Consider the following 22,780-nt stretch of genomic DNA (forward strand, 5'->3'; position numbering starts at 1 on the left):
GACCATTCGATTTTTAACGATACAATACGGTTTCTTTCTCGCGATTATCGTTGCCAAATTTTCACGAGAAAAAAGGCAGAGCAAGATTGCTGCGTTTGTTGAAAATACACAGAATGCAGGGAACAATTAAAAATATTTTCAGTATTTATTATCTTGTAAAAAAAGAAATTCTCAGAAAAAAATTACTTCTTAAGAAAAGCATAATTTCTCTTTCAAAGTTAGTTCTTAAAATTTTCGAAAATATATATATTTTTTTTGTATTCTCGTAAGAAAAATCATCAAATTTGAGAATTATAAATTTAAAATAAATCTATCGAAATTTAAAAAAATACCGAATTGTATGTATATATATAAAAAATATTTTAAAGTATTCTCTTAGAAAGAACACGATTAAATTGAAATCATGCAATATTTAAGATATAATAAGGATCAGATTTTTAAAAACACGCATGCATCGAAATTTCAAAGATATTTTTAAAAAATTGGAACACCAAATTATTAAAAAAAAAAACACCTATTCCTCTAGAAAAAATATGACGAATGGAAATTCTCATCATTACGTAACGACGAGCTAAAAAACAAAAAAAAAAGGATCTAAGAAACGTATTCACGATTTCGTTAATTTATCGAGTTATAGGAAAAGATGGAAGGGGAAGGATCGCGGATTCGAAACGATGCCCGAAAATTCTTCGAGGAACCGCAATTTTTCTCCTAATAAATAGCTGTCCTCTGACACGGGCAAAGTATTCGTGATATGCGATGTGTACGCTCGAATCAGCGAAATGTATTTTAATTACGAAGTGATTCGGTGGAGTACGAGCGCAATGCGAGCAAATTCCACGCTTCTGACGTCATCGATGCATCCCCCCTCCAGCCAACATCGATTATTCGATACATCTTCGAAAGAAAATCCTCGCGTCGTCGCTCGTCCCAGAAAATTGGAGAAAAATTTCAAAGGGAATAAGTTATATCCTATATCGTGATATTGTCAGAACGATTCGGATAATTCCAGCGCGATAATTTAACGAGACCAGAGATTATAGAGATTAGCGATTTTACAAGTCGCAAGTTGTAATGATCCCCTTTCACAAAAACACAAAATTGATTTTTGATATTAAATTGAGTAAATTTCCATTTTAATGATCGACGTGCAAGAGGAAGATTGTTAAGAAAGTCTTAAAAGTCTTAAGTCTTTAAGTTGGATTATCGGAAAGTGAAATTTTAGATTAGAAAAATATTGGAGATGTGATCGTAATGAAATTAATAGATAGTGAATGATAGAAAAGGTGGATCTAATTTTCGAAAATGGGAATCCCGATAGAATTTCACATCTGAAAAATCGTAATATCTATATAATCGTGAAACTTACTTTGTGATATATCAATGTCTCGAAAGAATCAAAACAAAATTAATCACGATTCAATACTTATATACTCGCGAGATGTTTAGACATCATTCTTTCTCAAAAGTTTCTCTTCAATATCCAGAAGAAATCATTTTTCTCATTCTCAAAATTTTTTTTCAAAAGCAAGATGTACACAGACTCCTTCCTTTCCTCATTCTCGAAATTTTTTTTTCAATTCAAACATTTCTTCTTCTCATTCTTAAAAATTTTCTTTAATCCATAAGATATATTTTTTTCTCATTCTCAAAAATATTTTCTTTGATCCAAAAGAAGACTTTTTCTTTCTCATAAATATTTCGATCCAAAAACGATCCTTCACTCGAAAGCTGGTCATCGTCGAACCAGATTTCCTTGATCGATTTCTTTGCTTTGACTCGTGATTAACAGCAATACACTAGGAAATTTGGTTCGCCATAGTTTGCTTCGCGAACAAACAAATATCTCGTAAATCGGAATAATTATAACTCGATCATAAAGTTATTATATCAATGTTACATTTATATCAATAACCGATCATTTATTATATACATATAATAATTATATACAATATATAGTAATATATAGTAATTATAATAAGAGAGGGAGGGAGGTTAAGATCGAAAGGCTAAAGGTTTGATTGGCACGGTGACAGGGAAATAGCCTTTGACCCAACCTGTACGTAACTCGCCCACAACTTTTCTCCCCTTTGATTTTCTCAAGTCGCTCAACAGATTTCTCTTCCCTTTGTGAGACGGATCACCCGATCACTTTTTATTCTTTCGTTCCGTTCGACGCGTGGAATCGAATCCCGCCTATTTCGCCGACTTCCACTACTCGTGCGCTCGCAGTAGTAGCGAATCGAAACTGGTCAGACGCCGGGCGAAGAATTTCATTCGTTCGGTCGTTTGCCTGCTCGAGTTGCTTACACTTAAACGTTCAAGGTTTACGCTGAGGTTGATCTTAGCTTTCTCGGCGACACCAGAGTTGGGGATTAATCCGTTGAAAAAGTAACTAGTTAAAAATAAAGTTACTTCAAGTAATTTAAGTTATCAAAATGCTTGAATTAACATTTATTCGTTGCTAGTAGATTTTTCATATAACTTTTGGCAATTACAATTATTTGGAATTATTATTATATTAAACGATAAATTATTGAAGCAATTTGTCGAAGTAACTTTATTCGTAACTTTGAGTTTTTATTAAATTTTTCCCATCATTGATTCAGGTATATGTTTTTTTTTTAAATTAAAATTATTTTGAATAAAAAAAAATTGAAAAATTCTTTGGCGTAGAATTTTTCTATCTTTTGATAGTTCGAAAATTCGAAGCGCCGATAATATTTTATTTTATAATCGTTGGTTTGAAAGTGTTTTATAACAGTGCCTTTGACGAAATTAATTGATATTGCGGTGTTTGAACGTCACAGATATTGTAAATATTTCGTGATTGAATAATTTTAATAGTTCGAGATTTTATGATTTGATGACTAAACAATCGATTGGTCGTCATCCATCAATAATCTTTTATTTTATTGGAAAATATTTAGAAATCGTGAAATTAATTCTTAATTGTAAATATTTTATAATTTTGCAAGATGATAAGTGTCTCGGTAATCTTGAATTGATAATTAATAATCAACTTGAGAATTTATAATTAAAATTTAACGAGTTCGTCAGATTGGAAATCCGTCGATAATTTAATACGCTAATTTATTAGTGACTAATTTTATTTTACTTTATACAGATTGAACAAAATAATTCGATATACGTTATCTTACATTAATAAAAATTCGAATAAAAATAATAACGATAAAGGAACACGTAACTCGATGTTAACGATCTTTTTTACACTCTCAATGAGATTTTGATTCACACGATTTAAAAAAAGTGGGTACGAATCCAAAATTATTCTCAATATTGACCAAGCACACTTTGAATACGTTCAATTACTCTCTTTCTCAAATTCATTATCCCAAATTTATACTTACACACATATCGAAGGCAATAATATTCAGAAATTAATTCAGAAAAAATTAACTCCTTAATTAATTCCACAGATAATTGTCTCGAGTACAATATAATTCCACTAATTGCCAAATTTTCAGATACACCTTCATCGATCGCGAATCGAGTCTACGTTCACGCCCTCGCACGCTTTCGATACGGTTCACTCGTTACTTACAGAGGAACGATTAAAGCATATTATCAATTTGCATCCGGTGCGAAATTCCGTTGGCCCTGAACTCGCCCCCGGGAGCCTTTCCATTTTGACCGCACACGTTGGGGTTGAATGTTTTTAACCGTGCACGAGAGAGAGAGAGAGAGAGAGAGAGAGAGAAAGGGAGGGAGGGAGGGAGGGAGGGAGAGACAGAGAGAATTCACCGCGAAACTCTGCCAATGGTTTTATCAGACACACACACACAATCTAAACTCATTCCGCCCTTTAACTAAACTCGCTTGGCACGTGTCGGTAAATACGAATTTGTCGTTAGTAAACTATGGATTTCGATTTCGGTAAACTTTGTCTCAATTTCGAGCAAGTCCGTTTTCGGCCGGTTTGTACGCCAGAGAACGAGTTACGCGAAACCTGATCAACCTTAATTACGTACCGAACCGATTAGGCTATAGGTTACCGTGGAGATAATATGAATTGAATTTTAATTATCTAGTTAATTAAATTAAATTTCTTTTTTTATTCGTTTTCTTATTTTCATATACCGTGACACGATGCAGTGAAAACGAATTACGCGTAGGTTTATCCTGTCGTTATTGAATTTCAAGCGAGATTCAAGCGTCCTCGAGTCGATAAGGCGTTTAGAAACAATTTTTAATCGCAATACGGCTAATCCAAAACTCGCAGTTTTTTTTACCAATTGCAGAAAAGGTCAATGAGTGAAAGGGAAAGGGGATTAATAATCAAAATAAACGTATCTTTTGTTTTATAGTATGTCAAGATGAGCTTGTGCCTTAATAACGGGATAAGTAGAGTACATTTATAGCCTAAGTCATTACCCAATGTCATACTGCCGTCTCTTTTTAATAGACACAATGCTTTTGTGAATACTATGACGATATGGTCATATGCGACACCAGCGCCAACTATCAGTGGCTTTTAACTATCGGTATTATATTTATTATTTATTATTCTTACTTTCTTATCCTTCAAATTTACATTTTCCTACAAAAATATATTTTTAATCAGTTGTAAAGTAAAACTTATGACACGGAAATTAATTTAGCCACAATGTTCGAAGTACTTCTCTAACTATCATAGAACGAATATAAGAACATTTGCCCATAATCGAAAGGGAAGGGGAAACTCGCATAACCAAGCGTCTCACGTGAGGAGGCGGTGGCACACGAAGCAATTCGTGGAAACGACACGTGCCAGGGAATAAATCTATCCTTCTTCGTTATTTCGTGCCTCTTTCCGCGCGTAATTTCGTAGGTAGCATGGACACCACCCTCCTCCTCCTCTTCTTCCGTTTTCTCCCATTTCTCGCCAGTCACCTAGAACCAAACTTTCGTCCGAATACTTCGTCATCTGTTCCGCACCATTTACTTTATTTGTCCTCTAGCGTTGCGCCAAAAGCGACAAATCCAACTTTTCCACGATTAGCTTTTTTCACCTGAATAAACAGTTGTTGAGAGACAGAAAAATTTAGCTATAGTTTGCGTATCGATAACTGACCGGAGGACATACATATCGAGTTAAAATAAACTGCATTATTAGCCAACTGCGCCAAACTCGTCCGGATTTAACGCTTTTCGCTTCTCTCTCCCCCTTCTCTCCTCCTCTCTTTTTCTCTCTCTCTCTTTCTCTCTGTTTCAAACTCGTCACGTTTTCGTTTCTTTTTTTTTCTTTCTCGAGACCGTAGTTTTTTCTCGGATATCTCCGTTATTCTCCTCGCGAACCGTTCCTTTCCCTCGAAATGCAAAAAGAATATGAAATATAGCGGATCGTGTATATCGCCGTTTGTTTTAATTCGGGATTCCGTTGAGATGCACGGCACAGCTATTCGGTCGATATACATTTTCCTTGATATTTTTTAATGGTGTTCGAGTATTCGAAGAAAAAACGATACGTTTCATTGGAAATGAATTTCTATTTATTACCAAGAAAAAGATTAAATAGTAATTAATAAATAATTATTTTTATTTTTAAGTAAAAATTCAGATTCGAAATTTGAGAATTGTTATATAATTATATCGTATATAATGTAAAGATACTTTATCCATCCTTGTTCTTTTTAAAGGAGAGCTCTGTCTGTCCACCGACCGACCTGCGTAATTCAAGAATTTAATAAACGTGCATATCTGTACGTTCAACCGTTACCATTGTCCATTAACTTTGAATTCAAGCCGATTAATACAATTCCGACAGTACGAATTCCGATAATTCGCGGAATTTTATTTTCAAAGAGTGACGTGTTCGTTTCGAACTCGCTGTAACCTTATGCAACGGCTGCACATACGTGAAACGGAGAGAAAATAAAAAAAGAAGAGAAAAGAGGGGAAGGGGAGGGAGAAAAATGGACAAGGATTTACACAGTTCCTCGCACGACCCCGTTTCCACTCGCTAATACTCGAAAGCAGTTGATAAATAAATAAAACGACGCGCTTTTCGTCGCGCGACAAAAAAGGTAAACTTGAGACGTCAATATTTGTCCAATGTTTGTGAGATATCGAAACGCGACAAGTTTCTCTTTCTCGTACCACACATAGACGCGCGCGTGTACGCATGCATTCTCTCTCGCTTGCTCACTCATTTCTCCACACTTCAATACCATGCATACATACGCAGTATTCATATTTTTTCTCTCCTTTCCTCACAACGTATTAAAATATACTTCAATGCACACGTACATTCTAACACACTCTCTTTCACTCGCATAATTTGTAATATACTTTCAACACATATGGAATATTCATATTCTCTTTCTCTCTTTCTTTCTTACTACACATATTACACGCATTTCATATACATTCTCACATACTACCTTTGACTTGCATATTTTGTAACCTGACACACACGTACATTCATGTTCTCTCTCTCTCTCTCTCTCTCTCTCTCTCTCTCTCTCTCTCTCTCTCTCTCATTCTCACTCATTTATTACACACACTTCAATACATATATACATTCTCACATACTACCTTTGACTCGCATATTTTGTAATATACTTCGCATATACACACTCTTTCTCATTACACATTTTGCAATACACGTACATAGTCACTCATTCATCACGATATACTACGCATACTTCAAAGTATACATATCTCTCTCTCTCTCTCTCTGTCAAACATACTTCAACATATACAAACATACACATTGAAGAAATTGTTAGAAGTAGAAGCAAGGAAAGGCATACACGTGAGATAGAACGTAGAACGCAAACTTGGACGTCGAGGAGTTCTTAATAATTTACGGGGGAAACTGCCGACGATCTGATAATCTGCCGTCAGTCATTTTCAGAAAACTTAGCCTCGAAGGTGGTATCCCTCACTCGAGAAGGAGAGGAGAAAGCCGGCCCCACCGGCTTACAAGCACACGGGTTATCTCGGTGGATCGCGCACGTAGACCAGTTTCAAGTAAATTGATTGCAGTCTAAGATTTTAGCCGGCGAAACGAGCCCATTATCGTCCACGAGAAAGTGGCTGCATAAGGCTGAACGGGCCCCGCTCACTCTTTCCGCGTCGTGGCCCGTGTGCGCTTTTACGAATCGGGAATACGCTCCAACTCTATAAATATTTATCACGTATCACAGCGTCTCTACGATTCTTGGCTAATTCGTGCTCCGCTTAATGCTCTTTCCTTCAAACTCGATGATAATCCTAAAGGCATTACTTTTCCAAGTGTACAAAAAGAATGAACCTAATACTAAAATTATATCCATTATTAAACAAAGTAGATATATTTATGGATTTTAATTCTTGTTGAAAGAGAAAGAAAATACTAATATTATTTTATTATATTGTAATTGTTTGGAAAAATATTTGATTGCAATAAATATCTTAATATTTTTCAAAAATCAATTTTTCAAATATTTTGATACAACTTTTTAAATATAGGTTAGAAAACTTGATTTTTAGATTTCTCGTGGTCTGAAAAATTTCAAATCTTGAAATAAATATATAGCACGAAAAATTATAATCTTAATAAATTTCGATTTTTAAATGTTTCAGAGGTTAATACGTTTGATACGCGAAGGCATGGTAAGAGTCACGAAACATCTTAGTCTCAAAATTATTCAAACGTAATGCACCGATGTATCAGACGTCAGAACTGGTAATTTGACAGATCTATAGTCAGATAAGGAAACTTTGGTAATTTAAAAAAGAGAAATGCATCGCCCTGAATACAGCAAATTGCACTTAACATCGGTCAACGCTGAAATCTTGAATGGTTTAATTCACGACCTCGTTGCATCGTGGCCCGACAAGTGACAGGAATAACAATGACCACACCTTGCAAGACAAAATTCCCTGTCAAAATGTAAATCTTGCGAAAACTACGCGTAAAGTGGCGCCCCCTAGTCAATATCGGTACTCGACTTGTATATCGAGTTCTGGAAACGAATATATCGTCGTTTCCACGTCACGTACCTTATTAATCTCTTCAGTCATTGTCGAGTTTCCACGTTCACCTGAACCTTGAACGATCGGTGAAGCGAATTTTTAAGCATCCGCACTGCGTCATGGAGGATCGTTGACCGCAAAGATGCAACTAGGCTATTCGCGGTTTGCACTCTCGTTGCTCGGCATCGACACTTTTTATCTCTCATAATTTATAATAACGGAACGCGTGGACTATGATAGGTAATGCGTAACTACGCGAAATATAAACGAACGACCGGCTTTTTCGCCGATTTCCACTTCATCGGTTAAGATAACTTTCATAGAAACGCGTTTTCTCTTTTGCGAATACGTGTTGCCGCAAAATTAATTTCCTGCCATGTGAAACCGTGGGTGTAGAGTCAGCTAGATACCGGAAAATCGAAATAGCCCAATGGAACGATGATAATTGCAGCGCCCTCTATTTGCCAAGTTTCGAACGATCGCGACGCTCCGTTGCTCTCGAAATTTAATCAAAATCCCTGGTTCAGAGTGCATTTGACAGTAAAAGTACCAAGAATTGAATTGTAAAAAATTATTTTTCACTACGTTGACACGAATGATAGTAATTTTTATTTTCTGTGTGATATTCATTGATAAAATACGATTCTCGACAATTTTACTTTCGAACGAATTTGAATTTTAGGTTATTTTAACATAGATAAAGATTATTTAGTCTTAGTACAAAAGAATATTTTTTCGCGAGTGAACGTGATGTTAAGAGTGACAATTACTGTTGGATAGTCAGTTCTAGATACATTATCCATTTGTAAGAAACATTCTCGAGAATTTTACTTTCAAATCGACTCTCAAATCCTTAGGATTATCTAGAGTAGTTAAGAGTTACTTTATTCTCGAGAATCGCAACGAGAAAAACTATTTTTTCGCGAGTGGACGTGAAAGTGAAAATAATTCTCTGTCGTATTCAATTTCACTCTCGAAACGTATTCGTATCTTGATGGAAGCCTCTGTGTTTTTCCCTGTCGTTATCTTCGCAAACTTCGAACCCAGTTTTCCGTAGCCTGCGAATTCTTCCTTCCTCTCTCCCTCTTCTCGTTTAGTTTTCATAGAGCGGAGGGGCTAGGAACCCGGCAAAGTTAATTTTCTACTTAGTTGATGGATGGTCGAATCGAGGGAACCTTCGCGCCGAAAATAGAGCCTACAGTTTGCGATACATTTAATTATCCCCATTCAACTTGCTCTTCTCTTTCGGGGATAGATACTCGTTAACCTTTCAATCTTTTTTTCCCCGTCCTTCTCTTTCTCTTGAAATCTTTTACATCACGCCAGTTCATTGGATATTCACGCGAGACGAGCTGTATATCGCAACACGCGAATGCACGACGTTCTATCGTGATGTTAGAAATAACAGAATCATTATTATATAATATTATATAATATCGCGTAAATATGTCATTCACGTTTGTGCGTTACTCGTAATTCATACTGGATTCCGTTTGCCACGATATATCCGATCGTTATTTCCTCCACTATCTATTAATCGCTTAATCCATGGACGATGGAACTTGCCAATTCGCGTTGATCGCAATCGGTTCATCGAATTTTCCTCCCCCCCCCATTTTTCCTTGTGTCTTTAAGATTGGCGTAGCACGATTGTAAAATATTGCGAGCGTTATAAATATTAACCAACTTTTGCGCGTTTATTGCATTTTTTAGTCTATATCGGATCAAAAGCGAGTATAATCGTGTATATTCTGTATACACGATCGCGAATTGGCCGACTGTTGACAAACATTATACGGGGACTGTTTGCGGACAATATCTGTCAATGTAGATAAGCCTTTAAACCGCCAATGAAATACATGGGCCTCGTGAAGCAGAAATTATATACTTTTTTTCTTTACTGTTGTATCTTTTATTTTTACTTCCTTTATACTTTTCTCGCGTCATATTTCCTATATAAGTTTCAAAATCGTTATATATTATTCATACTTTATTATTCATACTTTTGTACACAAATTTCGAAATTAATTCGACAACTTCTAACGCGGCATATATCATATATTGTTTGATTCATATTTTTGCATAAAAGTTTCAAAGTTCTATCCAACTAACCTATCGTCTTACCTATTATTTTATGTATCTCTACGTATCTTACGTAATCCACTATCCAGTTCCCAATTTCTAAAAAATAAGAAAAAGTAGAAACGAAGAAAAAAAATCGGGTAAAGGTGGAATCTACCCTATCCTCATCCTCGATACAAGCATATTCAGGTTTCACAAGTGGACGGTTCTTCGTCGAATGTATTTGTCAAGCTGTAACAATATTTTTTGTGCTCTCGTATGAGAGTAAACGGTTGCTGGACGAGGAGAACACCGGCTGGTGTGCTAAAAGACGGAGCTTCGATGAAAAATGGTGGCAGCACAGTAGCGGATAGGTAATCCGACAAATTATCATTTCGTAAAGTCGAAATCGGCGATACTGGAGGGAATCGAAAACACGGAATTTGAATATTTTTCGCCGTTCGATATTATAATTATCCAAAATCAATAGATAAAAATGCGTATTTCATCAGATATGTATTTTATCGCGGCAAAGCCTCTTCCGAATCGCTGACGAATCGAATCTCGAGCTCCGTAGAATTTGAGTATCCTTCTTTATACATACGCGAGGAGTATGATCGATCAAGATATTCAGCTTCTTCATGGTAATTTTTGTGTAAGACGTACGACAAATACGAAGATGCGTCGTTCTTCATTGAAGCAAAGATAAAAATGATTCTTTGTTCAAAATGAATACCAGAACGGTAGAAATATTTTGTCCATGACAAAACGATGTATATAGAATGATTTTTTCAAAGAGTTATTATAAATAATGATTCAAATTCGAATGACGATCAAACGTTTTAGTTACTTTTTTTTTATTCGTTTTTCTAGTTTCCATTTTCTGAAATGAAATCTCGCTTGCAACGATGTTATTATACGATATCCACATACATCCAAAACAACGTAAATTAAACTAATAATACTAGTCTCTGCGTATCCAGAAATTTAATAATTTTACGATTTGTGTTATTATACAAGTATTCAGATTTAAAAAAATATTATTTCTTCCAGGATTTAATTATTAATTAAACTAAAATTTCTCGCGGAGGATATTCGGAAATATTTACATAGACTTACGTGTCCTATTAAAGGATTAACAGCTCGTTCTTGTCCGAAATTTGTCGCTCGAGGAAAGACGATATCCGAGATTCGGTGGACTCTATCCGGTCAATATTATACGAAAAAATCGATTTTTCTACGTTAGACGAAGCGAGATAAGAACGTAGATGCGACGAAGACGGAATGATCCGATTCCATCTTGAAATTGGACATTTGATAAAATTGGACGTAGAAAAAGCCTTGTAATCGAAGCAAGAAGAAAAAGCATAAATTATCATTTAATATGCATCTATATTAAAAATCGCGTAGAAATTAATTATTATTATTTGGTTCTAATTCTTTGGATGAAAAAAAATTGTACATCGAATCTAGTTAAAGGATACAAGTCTCGTCCCTCCACGTGTTGCGAAACGAGACGACGAAAGAGAGAGAGAGAGAAATAGAAAGAGGCCCGAGGGTGTGGATCGCCAGGTATGCGGATCACATTCAGCACTCGTTGAAAGACTCATTCCTTCATACGCATTTAGATTGTCGCGACTGGTTTATTCTTCGAACGATGCGGCCAAGGGATAGTACACTGGCATCGTCCGCTATTTATATTCGCGAGCTAGATCCGCGTGTCGCCGAAAACTACGATGTGAACGTGGAAAAGTCACGTTTCAACTTCCTGGTGGCGGATACAATACGAAAAAAGAAAAATAATAATAATAATAATTAAGAAATGACGGAAAAAACGAAAACGTAATGGAATTCGAAATTATTCGTGCACGCGCGAGAGAATAAGAGCTTGGAAAACTCTTTCATATTTTTTTTTTTTTTGAAAACATAACACGCCGATCTTCGTAGAATATCTCTACGAGCCGATTATCCATAGAATAGGAAATTTTCGTCACGCGATCGTACCTGTCAACCGCCATAGAATAAGGAATCGCTATGACGCGATCGTACGCGTCAATCGCCGTAGACTAGGACATCTCTATGACGCGATCAACCATCGTAGAATGGGACATCTCTATGCGTCAATTACCATAGAATAGGAAATTTTCGTCACGCGATCGTACGTGTCAACCGCCATAGAATAAGGAATCGCTATGACGCGATCGTACACGTCAATCGCCGTAGAGTAGGCCGCATCTCTATGACGCGATCAACCATCGCCGAATAGGACGCCTCTATGCGTCAATTACCATAGAATAGGAAATTTTCGTGACGTGATCGTACGCGTCAATCGCCATAGAATAAAACGTCTTTATGACGCGATCGTACGCGTCAACCGTCGTAGAACAGGACATCTCTGTGCAATTATTCAATTATCATAGAACAGGAAATTTCCACGATGTGATGGTACGCGTCAATCGCCATAGAATAAAACGTTTTTATGACGCGATCGTACGCGTCAATCGCCATAGAATAAGAAACGTTTACGATTGTGACGATGCGTCAATCATCATAGGATAGAAAACTCTCTTCTGCGAGTTCAATTATCATAGAATAGAAAATTTCCAATGATACGGTGGTACGCGTGAACCGCCATGGAACAGGAAATCGGTGTGACGCATGGTGGTGCGCTGTATAATAGGAAATACGGACTCGTATCGAGTCTCGTATTCGGTCTCGAAGCATATAAACGAGAACGCACGGTTTGTTCTCTTTCTGCTCGGTGTGGTTAAATCCTTTCTTGGTACGGTTCGAGCCAAACCGATGGCGGGGCTTTTCAACGACAACGAGGAATTCGAGGAGAAAATTTTAACACTGTTGATTCAACGCGTAATTACCGCGTAATTCACAAGAGAATCGTGTAGCGACATATTAATTCGGGGGAGAATAATAGCGTAAGAAGGAAAAATGACGCGATATTAGGTTGTCCCAAAAGTTCTATTCGTCTTACTATAGATATCCTTCTAGCGTCACAGTTTCATCTCTCTCTCTCTGTCTCTCTCTCTCTCTGAAATATTATTTTATTTCTCCAATAAGATGACTCATTTGAAAAATATACCGAGTAATCCCTTAAATATGATTTAAAGAACCGATTTTTTCGCGTAGAATCGTCGCATCATTTCTACCGTATTTAAATCGTACAACTATAAAATTGTAAAAGAATATTCAAATTTATCAAATTATCTCATTTTCTAACGTTCGAGTAATGTCTCGATAATAAACGAAAAGTGAAAACTTTCAATTTTTTTTCGTGAATAATTCAGGAAAATTGTTTCATCAAAGGGTCAACTCGATAGAGTTGATTCTTTGACGAGATTCGTTTCGTCAAAGAGTATCGTGTCAATTATATATCCACGCACCATGAATCGTGCACGCGAAAAGGCGCCCCCCGTTTCGCAAGTTTCGACCCGAGTTTTCGTCAAATTTTCTCTCCCCTCCTCTCTCCCGTTCTAAGAAAAATTAAAAACCCCTCAAAAAACTCCAATTCCTCCCCTTTAATCTCCCCAATTTGGACGAACACGCGCCGACATATATATATTTTCGACCACGATTGCGCAAACGTTTCGCAAACCCGCGTATCGCGTAATTTTACCTGGCCGAATCTCCCGGATATAAATAATCCGAGACGGGTTGATCGCGAAGGTTGATCGTTCCCACGTTACAAGAGGCAACAACAGCAACTGTGGCTATGGCCGGCCGCAACGTGGAAAATTTCGTGCGGAGAATAAGAATCGCGCAAGCTCCCGGCCAGGCCGAGCTAACAGGTATACGCGAAATTTCGTTAGCGAGCCGAGGTGAATAGACACTCGATCCTCTATGCCTCCCCTCCCCCTATATACGTGTACGTGCGCGCGCGCGCGCGTAAAAAGCCATGAATAAGCCGCCTCTCCCTCTTCCGAAGACCAAAGACCGCTTTCTCTCACACTCGCGATCTCGACTCGTCCTTACACTTTTGTCCAAACCGAAGTGCTTCGCTTTTCTTCCGCCACCTCTCCCCCCTCCTCCTTCTTCCCTCCTTCGAAATCGATACACACAGGTACTCGAGCACGAGAGCGAGAGAGAAAAAAGGTGACCCTCCCCCCCTCCTCCGTAAGGTGAACGAAAGGTGAGGAATATTCTTCTTCGCGAGAGGGGAATGATCGTTAAGGATCGATCGACGATCGGCCGATATAACAGAGATCTTCCAACAAAATATATATATATATATATACACACATATTCGAAATTCTTCTCTGGAGAGAAGAAGGAAGAGAGAGAATAGTTTGGCCACGTATAATAATAATGTGTTTCGGTGGAAAAATGTCGGTCCCCGCTCTGTCTATCGGCGGAAGGGATCCGTGGAACCGCCACCGGTACACCGGTACACGGGAGAAGCACCGGCATCGGGAGGACCGGGTCCCCCACCACCACTACCGCCACCGCCACCACCACCGCCACCGCCGCCACCACCGCCGCCGCCGCCGCCGCTAGCTGGATCACCGCCACCAGGACCGGCAACACGACCACCTTTGGAGCAGCAGCACCACCGGCGCTGCCGCCACCGCGTTATTGATTTGACAGGAATGACGGGAAATGGCGCAGGAATCGATAAGAGGTGGTCCCAAGCCGTGGTGGTGGGCTCTGCGCGGGTGTACGGCGCGGGTGAACGAGAAGCGGGCGTAGAAGGAGGGAGAGAGAGAAAGAGAGAGAGAGGGAGGAAGGGAGATGGTGGTAGGAGAGGGGTTACCGTGGAAAGCTCCTCTTCTCTCCGGGGTGGGGTGCAGGGTGGGGGTGGAGCAGAGAATATTTTCATACTCCAGACTCCCGGCGTAGGTAGAAGATGGCAGCCGAGGCGTGATTCGAGACCGGGACCTTCACTCTCTGTGGCCGCGCGCGAGTAGGGGGTATCCTTCGTCGTACGGAGACCAGATCGCGGAAGTAGTGCGCTAGCGTGGTGCATTATCGCGTGTCGTCCAGTGTACCAGGAGATTCGCGATGTTCTAGGAGGACCCGTCGTTTCTATACCCGTCGGTGCCGGTTTGTCCTCCTATCGCCGCGAGCCTTCTCTCTCTTTCTTTCTTTCTTTCGTTTTCTCTCCGCTGCTTCTCTCTCTCTCTCTCTCTCTCTCGCATCCCTCTAACCTTTCAACCATTAAAATTCTTTCCGAAACGAATTCGACGTCGATCTGTCTTCTCTCTCTCTCTCTTTTTCTTACGTTTCTTTCGTTTATTCTTTTTTCTCTATCTCTCTCGTCGATTCTTCTCGCGAATTCCATTCTTCCATTCCATTCTCTTTTGTTCAGTTGTGCGCCTCCCCCGTGTGATACACACATACACACATACATATACGCAGGATACACGACATTTTTCCTCTCTCTCCTCGGCTTTTCGCTTTTTTTCTCCACCTCGCACTCTCCTCGCCCAACGAAACCCCGCGTAACCCCAAGTCGGTCAGTCGTGTTACTCATGATCCAACCGGCGACCAGGTAGTATCGCTGATTATGCGCGACATGAGCACCACCGCCATCGTAGTGTTTTACGAGCGTCATGTAAAATGGAATTAAACAATGTTGTTAAGACGTAAACATGTTTTGGCTACACTGTGGACTCTTTGTTCTCGTGATTGCCGTACCTGGATTTATTAGCAGCGCCGACAGCACGTCCAAGCGAGGTAACGCCTGCCTGCCTGCCTGTCTATTTGTCTACCTGCTTGCTCGCTTTTACCTCTCTCTCTCTCTATCTATCTATCTATCTCTCTGTGTGTGTTTATCCATCGCATTTCCATCCTCTCTGCCTTGCCTGTCTATTTACCTGCCACGCAAGGTACTTCCTCCTCGTCCCCCTTTGTCTCGTGCTCGTTGATCGAAACTATACAGTTTCGATCCCTGTTTATACATCGTAAATTGCATATATCGAAAATCGGCGAGGAGGATTGGTTGAAAGCGTGGCCATGCGTCCTGGGAATCCGGATGGCCTCTTCTCACCTCTCCTCCTTCTCCTCTTCCTTCCTTCCTTCCTTGATTTATACCCGTTGGCACGCGATCCTGTAATTTTCCTAGGCCGTGGTTACGCGCTCTCGTATATATATATATATATATATATGTATGTATATATGTATGTATGTATATATCTTTCTCTTTTCCTCGTTCGCCTTTTCGTCTCGTCTCTTTCGCTCGTAAATTCCGCTTGGACGCTTGGCCGTTAATCGCGCTCGCTCGCTGCCTCTGGCATGGCGTGTTCCGGGTTATGGTACGATACGATACACGTACGATTGCCTGTTGCAGCCCTTTTGCCTCCAAGAATTTTCGTCGAGACTCGAACTCAGTCGATCGAGTTGGAGGAAATTTGATTTTGGGGAAAATCAATTGTTCCAAGTACTTTTTTTTTCTTTTTTCTTTTCCTCTCTTTTGTTCTTTTTGCTGTCGATATAGTGGAGACGAGGAGAACGGCGTGCGTTCAAGCCATTTCCCTCCAACGCGCGTGATGCATGTCATGAATTTCGGTGCGAATTTTCGGATAGATTAAGGGTCTATGTCGATTTTTCTCTTTCTTTTTTTCTTTCCTTTTCTTCCTTTTTTGAAGAAAATTTCGATCACAATATTCAATATTTGTACACGAATGTAAGATATAAGGACACAAAGATTCTTCTCGAAACGGATTTTCTTTTTTCCTCTTTTTTTAAGGAATTTCTCGCATTTTCTTCCTTCCCTTTCTCTCGAAATTTCATCGGCAATTAAGTGTAACCAGTGTAGTGAAATCAGGATTACACCTTCTCCGTTCTTTTTCTCGACAAAAATTTGAACGAACACTCGAAGAGTCTCGAAAAAGAGAAATAAAGAGAGAAAGGGGAGGGACGATTTCAGGAGAGAGTAGTGTGTAAATAGAAGACACGCGAGCAATGCGGCGCGTTCGCGCCGCGTTCAACCGTCGAAAACCGTAGAGGACAAGCGTGTTTTCTTTTTTGAAGGGACGCCGGTTCATGTTACACGCAGAGACGCGTTATCGCTACGTTATCGCCGTTTTCGATGTTATCGATTTTGGCCGATGATGCATGGGGGAAACGGTTCACGCGACGAGAAGCGTGTGCGTGCACACTCCTCGTCGGTAAATAAATAAATAAATAAATAAATAAATAAATAAATAAATAACGCGGATTTTCGAGATGGAAAATCAAGCGATACCGGGCTGGAAATCGAAACGTTTCCTCCTAGGACGGGAATATAACGGTATTTTCGTATCTGAAAATAGAATCTCGCATCGCTTGATTCGCATCGTGACGTTTGCGTGTATATGTGTATGTGTATCCCTTTCGATGTATCGGTAACGGAGAGGAGAATTGGTTGGTTGTTATAGAATTTGGAATGAGATAATGTATCGTATTTTAGCGATAATTTGTCCCTTGGTTTGTATTGTGTACGGATCTCTTTTATTTTCCAAAGAAGAGGTTGAAGTTTGAATGAAATTTTGCAGGTTTAGAATAAGGGAGAATTTAATAATTTAAACAGATTTAAACAGATCTCTCGTGCTTGAGTTGTATGATGTTTTTTTTGAGGGGAGGAGGTATTCTAAAGGAATAGTATAAGTTTAAAAAATGGAAGGTAGTAATGTACGTATTTTGATAATTGAAATTTAAACGGATCTCTTGTGCTTTATACGCATTTCTTTTTTGGTATTCTAAAGAAGAAGGATTTGGATGAAATTTTGTAAATTTATAGGAGATAATGTATATATTTTATACATGTTTCTTTTTTTATTCAAGATTAGGTTAGAATTTGGATGAAATTTTTGTAGCTTTATAGGAGATTGGAAGGAGATAATGAATGTATTTTATACATATATATATATTTTGATACTGTAAAGGAGAATTTGGATGAAATTTTTGTAGCTTTATAGGAGATTGGAAGGAGATAATGAATGTATTTTATACACGTTTCTTTTTTTATTCAAGAAGAAGAAGATTAGGTTAGAATTTGGATGAAATTTTGTAAGTTTAATGATTGGAAGGGGTAATGTAATGATAATTGAAGTTCAACGTGAAAGTAAATCTCTCGCTTTGATTTATATTTTGAAGTATGTATATCTTTGATTCTCTGGAAGTGTTTGGTTATAAAGTTTGAAGTGAAGTTTTATAGATAGTAATCTCTGGCGAGAAAGGGTTTGGTTAAACTTCGAACGGAATTTTATAGGTTCGAAGATTGGAAGGAAATATAATTTATCTTCTTTCGAAGATGTGATAATTGAATAATTGGAGCTCAATCTGAGAATAGATTCACACGATTACGTATCGTGAAACACGTGATCTTTGATTCTCTGACGGGGAAAAATTTAAAGTTCTAATGAAATTTTATAGATATGGAAATTATATAATGATTGATTTCCAGTGCAAAAAGATGTATAATTTTAAAAGCAAATTTCTACGATTAGAATTTCTGAATATTTTTATCTCTTGTAGAGTAGATGAGTATTATATTCGTGCACGATTCGCGTATAAAATCGCGAATTTCAATTAAATTGTCCCGAGGAAAGGGGTTAAGGAGGTAAAACCAATTTCCAAAGTTCGATTTCTAAATAGGTAAGTTGGAAACAATTCGAACGAATAATTTTCCTCTCCTCTCAGACGTTTCAGAAACTCGTAAATTTTTCATTGATATATTTTCCATCCTCCAACTCTTTAAAGTGAATTCTTGAGGAGGTGGTTTCGCTCTTTTTAAATTTTAAGTTATCGCACTTAAAAAAAAGAATATAACGCATTTACTTTTGGCTCACTCACTCTTCAAGCCCATAATGTAAAATTTCATTCGAGATCATTCTATCTTAACGAAACAACGAAGATTGAAATTATTACTAAGATTTCATTCGATCTGTTTAATTGCTTCTTTAATACTCATAATAAAGAAAGAAAAATATATTTTCTATTAATATCGTATATAACGCGGTTCGATCAACTGGTTATTCATTCTAGTTAGACTCGAATATTATTAAAATTTCATTCACTTAGAGAAGCAAGCGTATAAATAAGAAAATTCTTTTCTTCTCGATTCAATTGATTCAACGAATCACGATTTACGTTCACGAAATATATATATATATATATTTTTATTAAGATATCGATTTTCCATTCAATCTCGTGTCAAATTAAATATTAATTCAATTATTTCTGCTAATTAGCGTATATTTCACTTAAAATTTACATATTCGAATGTACGAACGTACAAGGATCGATTTGCCAATTTATTCTCTTTTTCTATTGCCGTAGAAGTTTCTAACTATAATTCGAGATACATGATTCAAATACTTCTTCGCTATCTCAAATATCCTAAAATATTTCCAGTTTCTCTTTCTTCGAACAAAATAAAGAAACTAAAAACACGCATCCCAATGACTGACACACCAAAAATAATTATATCCTTGCCATCAACTCGTTCCAAGTTAGTCACGACCAAGACATCAATCTTCCACGAGAACCAAATTTAACTGCTTTCATTAATTAACGAAACATATTTCGTTTTTTCATTGTTTCTTTACCAAATATGAAATCAAAATAATATCTCGAAAATTATCCTCGTCATTCTACACCATAATTGCAAGTTAATCACGATTAATATATCAATCTTTCACAACCGAATTCAACTACTTCCATTAACTAATATCTGGAATATTTTAAAATATTTCATTTGCTTTTTTTTTTATAAAATGCACGAATTGTATAATTTTACATTATATAATTTCAAGTTACTCGCAGTTGAGTCATCTTCCAATCAAATTCAATTATTTTCCACTAACTAATACCTAAAATGTTACATTTTTATTTTTTTACAAAATACGAAATGCACAAAAATTACGTTACTCACGATTAAATCATAAATCTTCCAAAATCAACTACTTCCACTAACTAATACCTGAAATATACTAAAATATTTTAAATTCTTTACAAAACACATCAAAATCAAAATAATATCTCGAAAATTATCCTCGTCACTGACACGATCACTCACATCGATCTTCCACGCAGCCAAATTCAACTACATCCACTAAGCCAATACCAATAATAATATTCTAAGATATTTCGTTCTTTTTCTTTTTCTTTTTTCAAAATGCACGAATTATCGTCGCACACCGTACAATCCCAACTTACTCGCGATTATTAAGACGTTATTTTTCCATCCAACCACTTCATCCGGCCCTAATAGCCGAATACGCAACTCCACGACGTGGATGGGTGATTAATTTTTCGCTCAAAGTGGCGACGTTCCGTCGCCCTATTATGTATATAATTAAGTTTGCATCACCGTCCAACCCGTCATAAACATGCCACGATCCACATGTTTGCGCTACACAGACACCGAATCGCGGGATTCGATCGACCGATCGATCGATCGCCATGATTAATTACCTATCAAACGGCTATCGGCCGGTATACGTACGGCTTTACGTGGCGATTTCGAGATGGGATCCGAACCGCTGACGGATTTTCGAAAAATGGGGGAAGAGAGAGCGAGCGAGAGAGAGAGAGAGAGAGAGAGAGAGAGACTCGATGACGAATGGCGGTCGTGTCGAGAAATTCGTTGCTTTATCCCTGGCACGGGATGTACGGTGTCCAGGTATGTGACCGACCATTCGTTCGTCCCCGAGATCCGATTTGTTTCGCCGTTGTTTTTTTGGAACGGAAACAGAGGAAGGACGTAGCATTGGTTTCGATCGTTGATACCTCATTGAATCGTATCAATTTTTTTTCGTTCGATTGGGTTCGTTTCGCAGTAGGATAGGAAAATTTTGGAATTTGGAATTTTTTTCGAGGGAAATTTTAAGCAAATAATCGTTTAATCGAGAACGGTGTGTTTGCTTATTTTTTATTCCATTAAGAAACGATTGCAGGCTTTTTTTAATTAAAGGTAATTAGTAGATTGAGAATATTTATGAAAAATATCTAAAGCATTTTTATATTCGCGGGGTAAAACAAATCTCTATTTAAGCACCATTTTTTTTAGTCACGTTCATAAAAATCCGCAGCCTAGTAATTAGTAAATGGGAAAATATTGATGAAAGTTTCAGCCTCTTTTTTAATTTTTTTAAAAATGAATACGATATAAAACTTGTCCTGATAAAATATTAATCGTTCATTTACTATATGTGGAGAATTGGTAAAAACGTGAGAATTTTTTTGTATAGATAATCAATGAACGAAAAGTTTGGATTTTTTCTTTTTTTTTTTTTTTTTTTTTGATAAAAATGCTACAAAATGGCTAAAACGTATTGAATAATAAATCCTATGTTAAATTTAAAAAAATACATTCTAAATTATACGTGAAAAAGAGATTTAAACAAACAACGAATAGCTTTGCCATTTCATAATATTCGCATCTTAAAAAGGGAAAAAAAGAAAAAAAAATCAGAAAAAAAAGTTATCTTGCATCGCTATTTTAATACTTCTCATTTATATAAATATACGTCAAAAATTCTTACATATTTATCTTTATTCTTATTTTAAAACGACACACGCACGCACGAAAATTCTCCGTAATACTAAATCAAAATAATCTTAAAAATTCCATTCTATGCAAACTCAAAACGATACGCGCACCATAAAAATTCCATTCAACGTATCAACTCAAGATAATCTTAAAAATTCCATTCTATGTAAAACTGAAACGATACAATTGCATCGTGAAAATTTTTCATACGTACTACGTACCAATTTAAACTTAACCTAAAAAATTTCATTCCACCATGAAAGCTAAAGCAATGTTTGGACGCATCGTACACGTAACGAAAACCGTGAAAAATTCTCCTGTATCACATCTCCTGTTTCGTCCTTGGGAGGCAAGGTAGCGTGAAATTCGCGATTAATTTCTCGCGGGTGAGTTGGCCGCGATCAAAACGAGTCAACGACAGGACGATAAAATCCGTCCGAGCTCTCCCGTGCAAATTTCACTCCTCCCTCCTTCTCTTCCTCCTCCTCCTCCTCCTCCTCGACCCACCGATGACGTTTCCACTCCCCTCCCCCTCTCTTCTCGACGGTTGGCGAGCGGTGCATGCCGGTTAAAAGATCCCTCTGCCACTCCCGTTTCCCGGAGAGGCCGCGCCATATTCGTCATAGGTTTACGCCAGCGAGGAATGACGTCATCGAAGAAGGAGATGGGTCACGGGTGCAGTGACACGCATACCTACGTGCCGCCGCGAGACCCGATTTGAACGTATCAACGAAAACTCGAATTAAAATCGATCCGTATCTATCCTCTCTCTCTCTCTCTCTCTCTCATCACGGGAACGATTTGCTTCTAACCACTCCGCTTCTCTCTCTCTTCGTTCGCTTTCCGCGCGAAACAAGAACAAACTCGCGCTTTCTCTCTAATTAAATTGAAAATTACGCGATATTTCGCCACGGGGGGCGAAAGAAAGAAGGGGAGGAGAAATCTCGATATTAATTTTCAGCGACGATCAAACGGAGGGGAGAAGGGGGAGGAAAGGAGAGAAGTAAAAATAACGAGCTCGAGACCCACTTTTCGAATTCCAATTAGTTTCCACGGTATTTAATAAGTGTTAGAAAAACAGATTCGTGTAGGGATAGGATGGAGGGGGTGAAAAGTTTGAATCGTTTATCGTGTTTTCTCCACGTTATTGTAGAAACGAATCGAATCTACGAAGGATCGAGGATGTTCTTGGAGATTGGAAGAAGGAGAAAGAGAAAGAGAGAGAGAAAGAGAGACAGAAATCGCGTAATCAATCGCGTGATCGTCTAT

General features: G+C 37.9%; 1 protein-coding gene and 1 long non-coding RNA gene across 43 annotated transcripts in view; one reads left to right on the plus strand and one right to left on the minus strand.

Annotated features, from left to right (window-relative positions):
• Window positions 1-1,898: 1,898 nt before the first annotated feature.
• Window positions 1,899-8,658, minus strand: LOC133666598 (uncharacterized). The gene is made up of 2 exons (XR_009830960.1): window positions 7,990-8,658; window positions 1,899-4,893 (listed from the first exon to the last, which is right to left on the minus strand). It is a non-coding gene; the product is annotated as an uncharacterized LOC133666598 (long non-coding RNA).
• A 6,196-nt stretch (window positions 8,659-14,854) lies between these two features.
• Window positions 14,855-22,780, plus strand: part of LOC107996428 (disintegrin and metalloproteinase domain-containing protein 11) — a 78,472-nt gene continuing 70,546 nt past the window's right edge. For 22 of the 42 annotated variants that reach the window (XM_062078644.1, XM_062078676.1, XM_062078663.1 and 19 more), the window contains exons 1-2: window positions 14,856-15,068; window positions 15,527-15,711. In XM_062078644.1, the coding sequence (XP_061934628.1) occupies window positions 15,627-15,711 (85 nt within the window). In that variant the 5' untranslated portion in view covers window positions 14,856-15,068; window positions 15,527-15,626. Of the gene's footprint in view, window positions 15,712-22,780 lie in introns of all 42 variants that reach the window. The other 20 variants (XM_062078655.1, XM_062078650.1, XM_062078661.1 and 17 more) reach the window with 7 other exon arrangements.

The sequence above is a fragment of the Apis cerana genome, linkage group LG8, assembly GCF_029169275.1.
Source record: "Apis cerana isolate GH-2021 linkage group LG8, AcerK_1.0, whole genome shotgun sequence".
Taxonomy (NCBI): Eukaryota; Metazoa; Arthropoda; class Insecta; order Hymenoptera; family Apidae; genus Apis; species Apis cerana.